Consider the following 14,703-nt stretch of genomic DNA (forward strand, 5'->3'; position numbering starts at 1 on the left):
CTTAATGAAATATATTTGTCCTATTTGATGTTTGTTGTGACATAGACTCACAAACAAAAGATATAATTAGTCCAAGTTTGTCGTTTATTGAATGTTCAGAAACTACAGCAGGTGTGAAGAGCCACAGCAAAGGTAAACAAAGGTAAAACAACCCGAACAAACGATCAACTCAAAACCACTCCTACCTTTTTAGGTAGGAGGCAACACCTGTTGCCGTTGCACTCATGGCAACGGGTGTGCTTGTTGTTTGAGCACACCTGTGCTCAAACAACAAGTTTGAGCACGGGTTCGAGCACACCTGTTGCCGTGGCAACCGCCCCCATTCAGTCCGAGCAGAGATTACTTTAAGAACACAACATTCAGTCCGTTACGATATCAGGTTTCTAGGCTTGATATTTATTTCTCGATTATTAATAAGCCTCTCATGAACACAGCGGTGGTTGAGCAGCTAATTTAAACTCCTGCTCTGCTCGTCAGTCGGTCTTTGAGTCGCCTTTTTTTTGTTGTTGTTAATGGAACCGAAACGCACTGAATTGCGCAACACCTTGTTGAAACAATAATTACTGAGATTATTAATTTTAACATATTTCGTTGATTTTTTTTTATAATTATTCTTTTTTAATGAAGCTACAAATGTTTAGGATCTTAGTGAATATTTTTGATAAGCCTGTCAGAAGAGGAAGTGCTGATTTCAGCGTCCTCGCAGCGTTCAGTTTGTCACCTGCCGAGATCGACTCAAAACCTGTCCGCGATCGATCGTGATCAACATATTGGACACCCCTGCTCTACTTAGACTTCTTGGATGGGATATAGATCTTGTAAAATGTATGCTCCTGGACGACATCAATGCCCATGTGGGAGCTGATGCCGTTTCTCCTGTGTGACAATATTCTTTATTTTGCTGAAAGTAAGTTTCCACCATTGAAACAGTATTCCAGGACGTACAGCCTCCTCATCTGTACTTCCTGGAATGCTTGAAGTACAAACATCTATGATTGTAAATCTACAATCATCTTCTTTGTTTTGTTTACATTCAAGATGAGATGATTGTTTCTACACCATGATGCAAAGCGGTCCACCAACTCTACTCAGCCTCTTGTCATCTCATTGTCCATACACCTGACAACTGCAGAGTCATCTCAGGATTTCTCGAGATGACAGAAGTCAGACTTGTGGTGGAAGTCTGAAGTGTACAGAGTGAAAAGGAATGGTCAGAAAACAGTCCCCTGTGGTGCTCCTGTGTTGCTGATCACCTGGTTAAACACACAGTCCTTCAGTTTCACAAACTGTGGTCTGTTTGTGAGATAGTCATAGATCCAAGTGATTGTTGAGGCCTTCATCTGTGTCTTCTGGAGTTTCTGAATGAGCTGATCAGACTGAATTGTGCTAAATGTTCTGGAGAAATCAAAGAACATGATCCTCACAGTACTGCCTGCTTTGTCCAGATGACAGTGGGTTTGTTGAAGCTGCTTCAACAAACAGCTTCTACATACTACAGGGCCACCTGTAGTATGTCAACTACAGGGGGCCCTGATATGTGTTTGTTAGCTTGTTTTGGTTGGTCTTTGATGAGTGATTGGTGACTTTTCTTTTGGTACCAGAACAAGGCAGTAAGTCTTCTCTGGGGCTAGACTAAGCTTAAAATGTTGTTGCAGAGTCTCAAATAATTATTGCTCACCTCAAGTTCTATTTCGTATAGGCTTCGCCCTTTAAGGCTATCGTTAGTGGGTTTATCCCTCGAGCGCAGCGCAGCACTGAAAAAAGCTTAGTCCACGCCCACCTACTGGGTGGTCGTGGACTGAGAAGCATTGTAGAAGAAATGGCTGGGATTTGCCAAGAATACAACAAAGAACAGGCTGTAAAAGGACTTATTGATGGAACTGAAATGATGAGATCAGCTCTATGATGGTCATTTAAGTTTTCATGCGTAAAGAGAGGAGGATGGAGTTTGTGTATAAAGAAATAATTAGCAGCTGAGTGAGTAATATGTGCTTTATTTTTTTCTCTCTTTTTTTGCCACAGTTGGTTTTAGTGTAGAGGTTTGAAGTTGTCCTTTCTGGATTTCTTTCTTAAATAATAATACTATTCACTCTCAATACGCAAAAAAAATGCTCATAATTAATCATTAGGCCAGCTGATGAATAAATAGTTTTGCGTAAAATACACAACACCCTTATGAACAGCTTTTTGTAGTAAAATCATAGAAAAAATATATCATAAGGAAATCGCCATGATGAGGTCTCTCTGTGTTTATTTGCATACAGTACAATTAGTTAGGATCCATGTGGTCACTTGGTCTGAATAACGCATTTCAGCAGAAGGCTTGAAATCCAATCACTAAATGCTGATGTTGATACAAGGGCTTCCTTTGTAATACCAGACTTTGTTACATTGCGTTTTTTGTTTACTGTAGTATTGGTGGGTTGCATACTTGTAACATTATAGTGGTGGATTAAATCGGTAAGCTCCCACTGAAGGCCCAGGTACTAAATGCACAGCTGCCACCAGTGTTTCCATGTGGACAATAAGTAAAATTGGTTAAAAACTTTACCATGTCAGAAAAAAATGTCCCTTGTGGATGGGCCCTGTCACAGCATTGAAATCATTTCTATCTGGCTGACAGAGTGCCTCCCAGTCTCCAGCCTAAAAAACTAAGCAGGGCTTTTTCAGCTTCCTCTGATTATCTTTTCATACTTCTTATTTTCATATGTTGGAAGTGTAGTAGACAGGTGATTGTAAATATTGCCTTAATACTTTGTGTCTGCAGCTTAGCAACAACTGAGCTTGTGACATCCCATGCAGTGTTGGCAACAGCAGATGGAGGGTTAAGATAACACGAGTAGCTAACCCTTGGAGGCTAATATGGATGAAAACTTACTGCTATCAGCTCAATTCATGCTGCAGAGTTGACACTTAACAGTAATATGTCCTGGTTTACACCATCTGTTATTCACAAGCACTGCTAATCCATCCCCTTTGCTTTTGTAGCTCTTCTTCAGATCTATATCTTCCATCACCTTTTATTAGATCTGATTTTTCTTTATTTTTCTTTATTTTCTTTGTAATGTGAGATCCAACACTTGTTTGTGTTTCAGGGGGATCTGGTTGCTGCAGGGGTCCTGTCTGGAAACAGAAACTTTGAAGGGCGAGTCCACCCCAACACCAGAGCCAACTATCTGGCTTCGCCACCACTTGTTATAGCTTATGCAATAGCTGGCACAGTGAGAATAGACTTTGAGAAGGAACCTATTGGTGAGTTATACTGCTACTGAGCAGCAAAACAAAATGTTAGGTAGGGTCTCCTTATTCTCTGGGTGTTTAGATCCGCATCAGGATAAAAGATCAGATCATCTGTAAAGATATATCAGCTTCCAGTCTTATCCCTAGCTCATCACAGAGTAAAGTTTTATAATGAGACAACAACATACCTGCTTCTTTAAAATGGCTATAGTCTCTTGAAGAGTTTAGGTGACTTTGTCCAAAATGTAACTTTAAAGTTAACATTGGCATTATGGGATAGCCCTTCTATTTGACATTACCTAAAACAATTAACATAATGCTGCTGGTCTAAGGACCTATTGAAAATGCCTGAGCTAAAAGGTCAAATGGTTCAAAGCTGTGATGAAATGCACTTTAAGCCAGTGGAGATCTGGCTTCCTGTGAGTGAACTTTATACAAAGTACAGTGTGTACTTTGTACTTTAGCCAATATTTATCAGAGTTTGCGCTGATAAGCAGACCTGATGGCTTGCATGTGACTGCAGTGCCCATCCATTTCATCCTGGTCACATAATGACCACAATTATTAATGAATTTTATTGAACTTTTATGTGATAGACCAACCAACATAAAGCTGTACATAATTGTAGCATACCCTCTGGCAAGTTCATTTTTATTCCTTTTTGATTTTATTGATATTAAATATTCTATTGATATTAATCAAATTGAAAACTATGGGTGTCGATTTTGTTAATTTTGGGAGATTGGCTGATACTTACATGAGAACCCAATCTTATCCACTGATATCATTTCCCTCCACAAAGATCTGAAAATCAGCCGCTGTCTTCTTCTGCTCTGCAGTGAGAGGACTGACTGACCTGCCCATCAGGGTTAGCAATAGTTGTCAGTTGTCATAGTAAGTCACTGTTGCGGACTTAACTTTTCAGACAAAACAATCAATATCGGCAGGTCAGGCTCTTTAAAGGTCGATGATTAGCCAGAAAACTGCAATTGGAGCTCCTGTATTGAAAACTTTTACTTTTCAATGCACTGGACCTGAATTACACTTTACTTTCACATTTAGTAAGGATCGTTGGATTTAAAAGATGAAGTTGCACAATTGGGAGTATCATGATGTAACAGAATTAACCTTTAAAAAGATAATCCCAAGTGTTACTTTGTGACTATTCCAAATGACTCATTAATGAGCTGGAATTTGAATGTCATAGTTTGTCCCAATATACCAAGAATAACCCAATATACAGCTCAACATTGCTGGGGGGTTTTCAGTTGACCTCAGAGATTTTTACCTTTATCATATAAATAGCTAAAACATCAAATTCAAATAATTCTCTAAATCTCATCCTTCATCTTCTCCAATGCAGCTGTTAACTCAGAAGGCAGACAAATCTTCCTCAGGGATATCTGGCCCACTCGAGATGAGATCCAGGCAGTGGAGAGAACATTTGTCATTCCATCAATGTTCAGAGAAGTCTATGACAAAATTGAGGTGCTATCAAATGACTTTCTAGTAAATATATGTAAAAAACAATCCAAACCTTTAGGGTCTGAAAGTATTTTTTTTATTGCAGAAAGTGAATGATCGTTGGAACTCTCTGGTGGCTCCTTCTGATAAGTTGTACACCTGGGATGATAAATCAACCTACATCAAGTCACCACCATTCTTTGATGGATTGGTAAGGAAGCTTAACTATGCACCTCCTCAAATATTAACACATAGAGTAAATTGCATAAGCCTTTTGGTGCAACCAAAGACATGGAAATAAACTGTCTCTCAGTGATATAGAGAACTCTGTAGTTCTCTCCTGTAGTGCCCCACTTTCATATTCTCTGACTCCATGTAAGATAAAAGTTTAGCCCAGAATTTATGGCGAGAACAGCCACTAAAACTTTATAACCAACAACAAAATTTAATTAAAATTTTAATTTGTATTGAATTGAAGCCACTGAATGTTTTTTTTTTTTTTCTAGAAGTGGAACACATTTCCATTCTGTAAATGTGCAACTGTTACGTGACGTGCAAATGTGCCTAACAAAGAGTCAGATTCATAATGGCAAAAACTCACCTTTCACCATGAGAACCTGACACTCCTGACTTCACTGCTCTGCTGCTGTACAAAACCTCTTTGGGACTTATTGTGTAAAATTTACATTTTGCACATTTTTATATTTCCATTTGGGTTTCTACAGCTTCTAAAAGCAGCACAAATGCTAAAAACCACCCTGTCGGTCTTTAGCAATAAGTTAATAATTTTGGTGTCTGGAAATTAGCCATTTCAAAAACTTCCAGAAAATAACGTCACAAATCATCAGGCACTGCTGAGCTGACGCTGTTGGGTTCTGTAAACACAGGAAGGCTAACTTTACCTGAGTAGTAGTTTATCATATTGTGTTTGCCTGTTGTAATTTTAGATAATGTCACTGCTTGCTATAATTAAAAAAACAGTGAGAGGAGTTTGGATGATTTCCTACATGAAAAAAAGAAAGCAGTGCAAGAGAGCCAAACAGAACTTCCGAAGGACCTACATTTGTTTCCTCAACATTTCTCTCCAGAAGATTTTGAGTAATTTTTACGACAAAAACTGACCAAAGCTCTTATAGGTGACGGTTACCTTAACGAGCTAAAAATAAATGCCGTGCCAACAGTTTTTATCCACAAAGTGCCTAAACCCCGCTGCCACCAGAGCGAAAAACGCAGGACCAAAACTGGACATTAAACAGCTGTTATTGGACCAAACACAGAGCTATAGAACTACTTACCGGATCACACAATCTGACCAGGGGTATGTGTCTTTCATTTTTACATTTATGAAGCTGAAAGTGGCAGCAGCAGCAAAACACCAGCTCCTGTGGCCAACTCTGTTCTCTTCCTCTGTTTGTTCCTTCTCATCTTCATTGTGATTTCTACAATCCCATCGATTTCAATGCGCTCCGGTTCAAATTGAAAAGGCTTGAAGATGTTACTCTTCTCTGATTTGGCTGGATGGAGCTAGCGCAGTCAGACCTAGAGACGTCATTTACCCAGAATGCATTGCACCATGAACAACATGGCAACGTTTGTGTGACAATTTATTAAAATGTATAAAAACTAAACAGCCTACAGTATTGTAAAAACAATATTGTACTGGTTTTACATTTAAAATAAATATTTTTCAAATAAAGTCTACTGTTATGACTAATCGTATATCCCCTTAAGGAAGCACAATAAGTCACTTAAAACATCAGGCGTTACTGTGTGGTCTGAGCTCTGATCTGTATATTCTGTATTCAGACCATGAAGCTGTCGCCTCCTGAGTCTATAAAAGATGCCTACGTTCTGCTGAACCTGGGTGACTCTGTCACAACAGACCACATATCTCCTGCGGGAAACATTGCCAGGAACAGCGCTGCAGCACGCTACCTCACTGAGAGAGGGTGGGTTATCTGCAAACTGTCATGTTTGCACTTTTAAGATCTTTAGCGTGATCTCATTAGCTCTTTTAATCTTTGTCCTGCTTGGATTGAGTTCTGTGGTTTCTAGTACATTTAGTTTCTGCCTAACTCTGTTTGTGTTTTGACAGTCTGACTCCTAGAGAGTACAACTCGTATGGCTCTCGGAGAGGTAACGATGCAGTCATGGCCAGAGGGACGTTTGCCAACATCCGCCTCTTTAACAAGTTCCTTGACAAGCAGGCACCCCAAACCATTCACCTTCCTACTGGAGACACGGTCTGACTCTAAACCAGTTCTATACTAAAATTTCAACAGAACTCATTTGTTGCATGTCTTTTTTACACTAAAAAGATCAAATTTAACAACATCATCTTTGATTTTGGCTTCTTGGCTGTTGTGATGGTTCCTTTTTTCTTGCAGCTTGACGTGTTTGATGCAGCCGAGAGATACAGGCAGTCCGGTGTCCCGCTGCTAGTTCTAGCTGGGAAGGAGTATGGCTCAGGGAGCTCCAGGGACTGGGCCGCAAAGGGCCCGTTTCTCCTGGTGAGCTGCACATCCCATCCTTTCTTTTTTTTAAAACAGAAGGATGTGTATATGTAGTGAAAATGCCACTCTCTGCTCCAATCAAAACTAGAAATACTAGAAAACATGAGGCCTTTTGGTCCATTTCTTCAACAGTGTTTCTGAGATAATACAACATTATGCTGTCACTATATACTTAAGAGAAAGTAGAGGTATGTGATTTTATAAAATCACATACCTCTAAAAGTTTGTATTAACAGTGAAACCAGAATTTCATCGAGACATAAAAGCATAATTTTTTTGAAGAATGAAACCATTTCTAATCATATTTTAAGAATCTGAGTCATGCCTGCGTTGGAAACTAAATCATTTTAGACTTGACTTAAATTTGTGCCCTAAGTACTTGACTTGGAGTCCCGGTCTGAAACTTTAGTCTCAGTATTAGTTTCCAGACACTTTGAAAGTGTCTGGAAATGCTCAGAAATTAGAGTATAGCAATGGTGTTGTGGTCAATGTTAATCATGGTGAAAGCCTTTTCATCAATTCAACCTTGGTGAGTCTCTTCTGGACATTCTCATAGTGGGTGATGACTCAATCCACTGAGGTCACTTAAATAAGGAACAAAAACAAATAAAGAACAATGTGACCTTAATTCAGCATTTATTTAAATACCATTCCAAGAATGTCCCTTGCTGTACACTGTCAGAATGGTAGACTGACAGACAAATGTCTAGTTAACATGAATAACCAAAGTGCAATATAATGATTTCTTAATACAAGAAGCATAATGACTAGAGATGAACAAAATTATTCGGATCAAATATTTGTTTGGCAGAAGTTCATACAGCCTATCACTGTTGTTATTCAGATTGCATAGTTTAATGTGTAGTTTTAGGCACATGAGTATCTTTTCACTTAATGAGCATTCTAAATTATTTCCAACCAGACACTCTTTCTTGTGGATGTTTGCAGGAAGTTTATTAATAAATAAATAGAATAAACACCAGTTTTACATTGGACAACAATATTTGTCTAAAACATAGCTGGTGGATGTTGATTCCTACTCCCCCTCCCACCCCTCTTCACCTGGAGAAAATATTAACACAAAAATGACTTACCTAATTTTCTTGGGAAATATTTCATCTGCTTTTTTTCTCTTTGGTCAAACAAGGACTTCTTTCTCTCGTACCTGGTCCTCATTATCATCCTCCACACCCTTAGCACATCTTCATTAGCATTCTTTCTTCCATCCCCACCATGTGTCCTTAGGCTAAAATGGGTCTTCATGTGGCTAAAGTCGGCAAAGCAAAGAACACAAGCACTATGTCAAATCATCCAAGTTGTTAAATAAGGATAACTTTGACTAACACAGCAGCTTTTAAATCATCCATCCATCCATTTTCTGTACACATATCTTATATATATTAGGTAACACACTTCGGCTTCTTTTCAAACAGGAGGTCTCGCTGATATAGCCTGTGTTAGGGAGGCCATCAAGATGGAAGACTTTGTCTTCACCAACACACTACACCCCTATTCAGTTTTTGATCTGAGCGGTCCGACGTTCTACCGATTGAATCCGATCAGTCGTAACACACCACACAGGCAGGATGATGGGTATGACAAGCGAGTTGACAATCTTAGAATTCGGAAGGTTCTAATATTGTCGAAAGGGGAAAATCCGGGCAAAAAATTTTAAATTTTGCCATTTGAGCTAGGCTTTAACGCAGGGGTGGGCAACTCCAGACCTTGAGGGCTGGTCTTCTGCAACTTTTAGGTGTGTCTCTACTTCAACACACCTGAGTCAAATAATGAGGTCATTAGCAGGACTTTGGAGAACTTGACTGCACTTAGAAGGTGAGTCATCTATTAGATTGAAGTGTGTTGGATCAGGGAGACATTTAAGAGTTGCAGGACACCTGCCCTCGAGGACCAGGATTGCCCACCCCTGCTTTAGCGGGCACATCAACATGCAGAAGTCTTGTCTGACAGTTCATCACCCACCACCCCCGGGCCGTTGTCAAGCCTTGATGGTGATAGAAAGGTTGGGGACCACTCTTCTAGATGCTACAGCATAAAGTTGTAAATATTTTTTATATTTTTTCTCTCAAACTAAGGTTTGGCTTGTCCTTGGAATTGGTTCCAAGGACAAGTTTTATTGTCCTTGGGGGAAGAAAAAAAAATGTAAATCTGAAAAAAACCCAGGAGTGAGTGTTTGAATGCTTGCTTGTTCTGTAGGGCATCAAGGCTGTTCTAGCAGAGAGTTATGAAAGGATCCACCGCAGTAACCTGGTTGGGATGGGNCAAATCACGTATTTCCCGAATACCGAAAATATGACATCTACCTTTGTTGTTTCATAATTATTATCCACGTTAGAGTGAATTTTTCCATTCACTGCTATCATCTGTTCTTGCTTTACACAACGTAATTTCTCTTTTTTCCCCTCTGAGATTCTGCTTAGAAAATGAGGTTATGAAGTTACATCCTCCCGCTGCTTTTTGTTTTCAAAATGGTAAATTTAGGTTTGCCTTGACTTTTATAAACTAATGCCTCTATGCATCATTTTTTGTATTACTGTTGGTACAGATATCAGGTGAACACTGTGCTTTGCCTGCTAGTAGTTTAAATTAATTTCAGCTGCACACTTTCAAAAGAGTATTCAGATTTTAACATGCATTTATAAGTAGTATTTTAGTTCACTCTTACTCAGTGACTTCAGTGTTGTTACACCTGAAACATTTTTTGCAGTTTCTTTGTGATACCAGAACTATTTCACTTAAACGTTTAATTTCCTGAGATGTTGTCAATTTATTTTCAAGCAAAACTCTCAAAAAGAGCTGAGGATTTATTAGTTTTGATTATGTTGTTCAGCTAAATATGGACGCTTATTGTTTTTTTTTTTGTGTGTGTTTTTAATTTTTCAGGTTTGCATCGCAACACCTCGTGTTTCTGAGCCATGATCACAGTGCCGATTACCTTTCCATTGGATCCAAGCACCTGGACCTGCTGAAGGCGTCCATCAGTCCACGGATCATCACAACGTGGACTAACTTTTTTTTTACAGTACTTGGTTAAAATATGATCTTGAAACTGGAGCACCGGATATGCAAAAATCTTCCTTCAGACTTTGTTGGCTACCCTGACACTGCAGTCATCCTGGACGGGGCTGAGCCGCTCTTCCTCTCTCCTCTTCCTCTCTCCTTTTCCTGTCCTCCAGAGTGACAAGTTTTCATCACCAGTAAAAGCAAACAAGTCTGATGTCTGCTTAGCTGCTAGAAAGTATATTATATATTCACTGTTCATTTTGTTATCCTGTTTGTACCTACAATAAAATTGAATATCATTTCTAATAATCTACATTTTACAAACCTTTTTTCCCCATTTCTCAGTTTTTATGTTATATCAAGTATTTACATGTAGATCAGGAGTGAGATGTTAAAATGCAACACTTTGAGGTAATACCAGCAAAGAAATGTGAATATTAAGCAATATGTAGTTAGTCATATAATTTAATATACTGAATAAGGCTGGACGATATGACTTACAAGATTTTTTTCATACCAAATTTGATTTTAATCTATTCCTCCCGTCCTCAATTCCTATAGTAAAATCACAGAAAATACTTTCAAAAGTGCCTTTATTTCAATCATCTGTTCTGTGAGTTGTATGAGGGAGCATATCAGTCAGGATACAAGATTTTTTAATTGCAAAAATTCAGTCATCGTTACAGCAGAATAAAGATGCAATTTTATAACAATGTCTTAAAATTACAAGAAGTCGTTTTAATGAGAAATAAAGATTCAGATTGATCTGACGTAACCAGCTCAGTCCATGTGGTTCTGACATTTGTCAGTAATCAACAGGATGTACATTTCCACCTCAACTGACCAGGTAAGCATTAAGGTAAAAATAAAAAATAGAGCAAATACTGTAAACAAAATGNTGAGTGTTTGAATGCTTGCTTGTTCTGTAGGGCATCAAGGCTGTTCTAGCAGAGAGTTATGAAAGGATCCACCGCAGTAACCTGGTTGGGATGGGGGTGATCCCCCTGGAGTATCTGCCTGGAGACACAGCTGCCAGCCTGGGGCTGAGTGGCCGAGAGCGCTACTCCATCTTCATCCCCCAGCAGCTAACCCCCCGCATGACTGTGGATGTGGAGGTAGGCACCGGACACGGCCTTCCTGCTGACACCTGATTGTCTCTGAACGTGGTACCTGTTTGTTTGGTTCTACTGCTTTCACAGCTGGACACAGGGATGACGTTCAAAGTGCGCATGAGATTCGACACCGACGTGGAGCTGACTTACTTCCGCCATGGAGGAATTCTCAACTATATGATCCGCAAGATGTTACAAAACTGATCTGTCATTAGATTCTCAGCTGTAAGCTCACCTGGAGAATAATCCTGTCTAAAGGTGCTCCGATCAGTTGGCCAGAGTTGAAGTTAGCTGATATTCCTTTGCTTGGTTCTGATCGGTGAGCAGCAAGCGAAATACTGGAAAATCCATCCTTATTTTTATTATCATTTCTAGTCTTTTAAATGCAACAATATTAAAAATATCTACCATTATAAACATATAAATGCATCAACTCATAATGTGAACTTTGTTTAGAGTATAAATCAGAGGAAGCATTGTAAGCATAAATATGCTGCACAATATATCAGCACTAACATCTGTATCGGCCAATATTAGTCATTTTTTTATATATGGATATCTTGTTGCTGTTTGCTTCAGGGGAGTTGGGGGCTGAGGTGGAGTTTGGTCATGTGACACTGATAGTGACGCAGCAAAGGTTTAGTAGTAGTTAGTAGGGAAGTTAGTGGTGTGGTTGAGGTTTTTTTAAAGGTTTCAAAAGGCAAGTAAAATTTATATATTATATATATATTTAGAGGCATCCCGATAGAACTCTTTCATGACATCACAGCTTCTTGGTCGATACAAAATTGACCCTATAAAATATCACCACAAACTATGCATAATTTTATTACTTGTTTTGTGGTGTGGAATGTCAAGTGAAAGCACTTAGTGATGTGTGGATTCTCACTCTCATTCTCTTAAAGGAACATGACCCAAACTGTGATTACCCAAGAACTATTATCTGTCTCCATTGAGCCTTTTTCATGATCGTTTTTCGGGACCAAGCTAAGCACTGTAGAAAAATATTGGATGGACGTAATGTGAGCAGGTTAAGTGCTGTGCTGATGCTAACAGAAGGATGGAATGTGATTAACACTGTTAATCCCACAATGTTTCTGTAAGACATTCTGTAAATGTCTTACAGAAACATTACTGAAAAATGTTTCTGTAAGACATTTCTCTTCCTCAGTAATTGCCTTACTCTCTCAATGATGCTTTGCTCTTGTGCCTCTGAAATTGTTTATATGGTTACATCAATGTACTTCAACGTAAGGACTCCAGATAAAAGTAAAACCTAAAGTGACTTATTTGGGGCAGTTTTATTGTCGTTTGTTCCATCTATATCTTCAGGATGACTTTTCTATATATCAAATAATAAGACAATGACAAGATGATGTGGGGATTGTTTTCCAGACAGAATGAAAAGCTAAAAGCTCCACAAATAGCCTCAATCCTGGTGGCATGCTGTTCCCACTGACGGAGACCTTCTCACGAGAATGGAACCAGAAAGCTGCTGTCACTGCTCTGCTGATATGAAGACAGGAAGTAAGAGCTTTATCTCTGATGCTCCTTCCTGTTACCCAGAGGAGTCTGAACAGAGCTTCAAAGGTCACATCATGTACAAACATGGACGACTTCAACCTAACATAAGATTTGTTCTGATGCATCAGGACTTGATGAAAAGTTTTTGGCAGCCATATTTAGCATCAGCATACTTAAAATCCTTTGATAATAAACAATAGTTTGTTGGTTTAATGGAAACATTTGGTTCTGTAGATAAGAGGTTCTCAAAGTGGAAATCTGGAACCCCAGGGGGATCACGAGACACCGAGGGGCTGGTGTTGTAAAATGGACTTCAGAATCATAGTGATGTGACTCCGGAGTATGTAGCACCAAAAGGGGCAAAATTAAATAAATATTAAATGAAATAAATAAATGTACCATTATTCGTGCATTATGAAATAATACCATAATATACATTTCAATCATTTTATAAGACATTCATTTAAAAATACGTTTTTGATCTCTATGTTTAAATAGAGAAAAATAATTATAGGTATTTTTAGTGGGTCACCATACCAGTCATAACCTTTACTTAAAAATGTTTCTGTAACCAGTGACCTGGTTTAGAATTGATCTGACTGAATGTTCCAGCAGGACGATGATCTCAGATGCATAAAAACAAAGCAGAACATTAACAGCGACCATAAGTCATCATTAAATATGGATTTACGGTCCATAGCAGGAAAATATTGGATATTAATGAGCTCCATTGTTTCTGATGAGAGGAGCACTCATTAACCCAGGACCTCATGGAAAATTCAGGACCATGAAAACCTTCATAAGAATCCTTGTCTTGACACTGAGGAGAAATAATAAGCTTCCTCAACAAGAATCTGCTCAGTTCCTTCTTGTGAACCACAGGAAGGAACTGTGGTTCACAGTTGGTGCAACTCCAACTTCCAAGCTGGAAAATTCAACTTTAACAATAATTGATTTTGGCATCCAATATGCCTGCTCCTCACATCAGCTGTGGGAAGTTAAAGTGAAAACATATTTATTTTACAAAACATACTTGTAAGCGCAGCCAAAATCAGTGCTACGTAAGTGTGGCAATGTGGCCTTTTGAGTTATTTTGTACTAAAAGCAAGGTCGCAATGCACACACTGATCTGGGAGCCACTGGAGTCAACACCAGTGAATGCACACAGGATTTGAAGAGGATCGAGTGCTGGCGAGAGGACCACGTCCCCCACCCACCTTCCGTAGCTAAGACTCTGTTTTAAGCTTTTCCGAAGACTTTTATTGACTCAGTACTTCTCAAATAGTGATCCGCCCCCCCCCCCACAAAGGGGGTAGTGGCGAAGTGTCAGAGGGGGCGCGAGACTTTATATTGTCTTTATTTATGCGATAAATAAAGACACTAGGTAGCAGCAGTGTTCAAACTAATCAACAGGCTCCCTGTTAAAGCCAGTAGAAGTAGACAGCCCCGTTGGAAACGAGAAGGACCTCAATGCAGCAAACAGAAAGGGGCGGGGACGGACCACTGTCAGTCTAGTCTCATTCCTTATTTGGAAATGGGACCATTGCACTCCGGAAGCGCTACTTCCTATACTTCCGTTTTTATTGTCTTTTGAAATCTGTGATATTTTCACCTTTAGGAAGAAGTTTCATTCTCAGAATGTATTTGAACTTCTCTCTTTTATTTACTTCACAACAGCTCACAGTTTTTAGCTAATTCTGTAGCTTTCAGTGTACTTCTAAATCTGCTCCTTGGTCGCATCTTTTCGGGCTTACGACTGCCTCTAGTGGGGTGGGGGTGGTAACACAACTAATTAATTACATTGTTAAATCAGGATAGCACAACGTCTT

The 14,703-nt window shown here is 39.1% G+C and overlaps 1 protein-coding gene and 2 long non-coding RNA genes across 6 annotated transcripts in view; 2 read left to right on the plus strand and 1 right to left on the minus strand.

The window, feature by feature from the left end:
• aco1 (aconitase 1, soluble) overlaps nucleotides 1-12,392 on the plus strand; it is a 39,044-nt gene extending 26,652 nt beyond the window's left edge. For all 4 annotated transcript variants that reach the window (XM_007543904.2, XM_016667177.1, XM_007543905.2 and 1 more), the window contains 9 exons: nucleotides 3,096-3,252; nucleotides 4,604-4,728; nucleotides 4,811-4,915; nucleotides 6,511-6,653; nucleotides 6,800-6,947; nucleotides 7,092-7,214; nucleotides 9,432-9,485; nucleotides 11,222-11,353; nucleotides 11,438-12,392. In XM_007543904.2, coding sequence (XP_007543966.1) covers nucleotides 3,096-3,252; nucleotides 4,604-4,728; nucleotides 4,811-4,915; nucleotides 6,511-6,653; nucleotides 6,800-6,947; nucleotides 7,092-7,214; nucleotides 9,432-9,485; nucleotides 11,222-11,353; nucleotides 11,438-11,554 — 1,104 coding nt within the window. In that variant the 3' untranslated portion in view covers nucleotides 11,555-12,392. The remainder of the gene's footprint in view (nucleotides 1-3,095; nucleotides 3,253-4,603; nucleotides 4,729-4,810; nucleotides 4,916-6,510; nucleotides 6,654-6,799; nucleotides 6,948-7,091; nucleotides 7,215-9,431; nucleotides 9,486-11,221; nucleotides 11,354-11,437) is intronic.
• On the minus strand, nucleotides 4,225-6,495 carry LOC107835031 (uncharacterized). Its single transcript, XR_001660860.1, has 3 exons — nucleotides 6,252-6,495; nucleotides 5,897-5,903; nucleotides 4,225-4,235 (listed from the first exon to the last, which is right to left on the minus strand). It is a non-coding gene; the product is annotated as an uncharacterized LOC107835031 (long non-coding RNA).
• On the plus strand, nucleotides 9,514-11,136 carry LOC107835030 (uncharacterized). The gene is made up of 2 exons (XR_001660859.1): nucleotides 9,514-9,706; nucleotides 10,119-11,136. It is a non-coding gene; the product is annotated as an uncharacterized LOC107835030 (long non-coding RNA).
• Nucleotides 12,393-14,703: the final 2,311 nt, after the last annotated feature.

The sequence above is a fragment of the Poecilia formosa genome, unplaced genomic scaffold, assembly GCF_000485575.1.
Source record: "Poecilia formosa unplaced genomic scaffold, Poecilia_formosa-5.1.2 Scaffold936, whole genome shotgun sequence".
In the NCBI taxonomy this organism is placed as follows: domain Eukaryota; kingdom Metazoa; phylum Chordata; class Actinopteri; order Cyprinodontiformes; family Poeciliidae; genus Poecilia; species Poecilia formosa.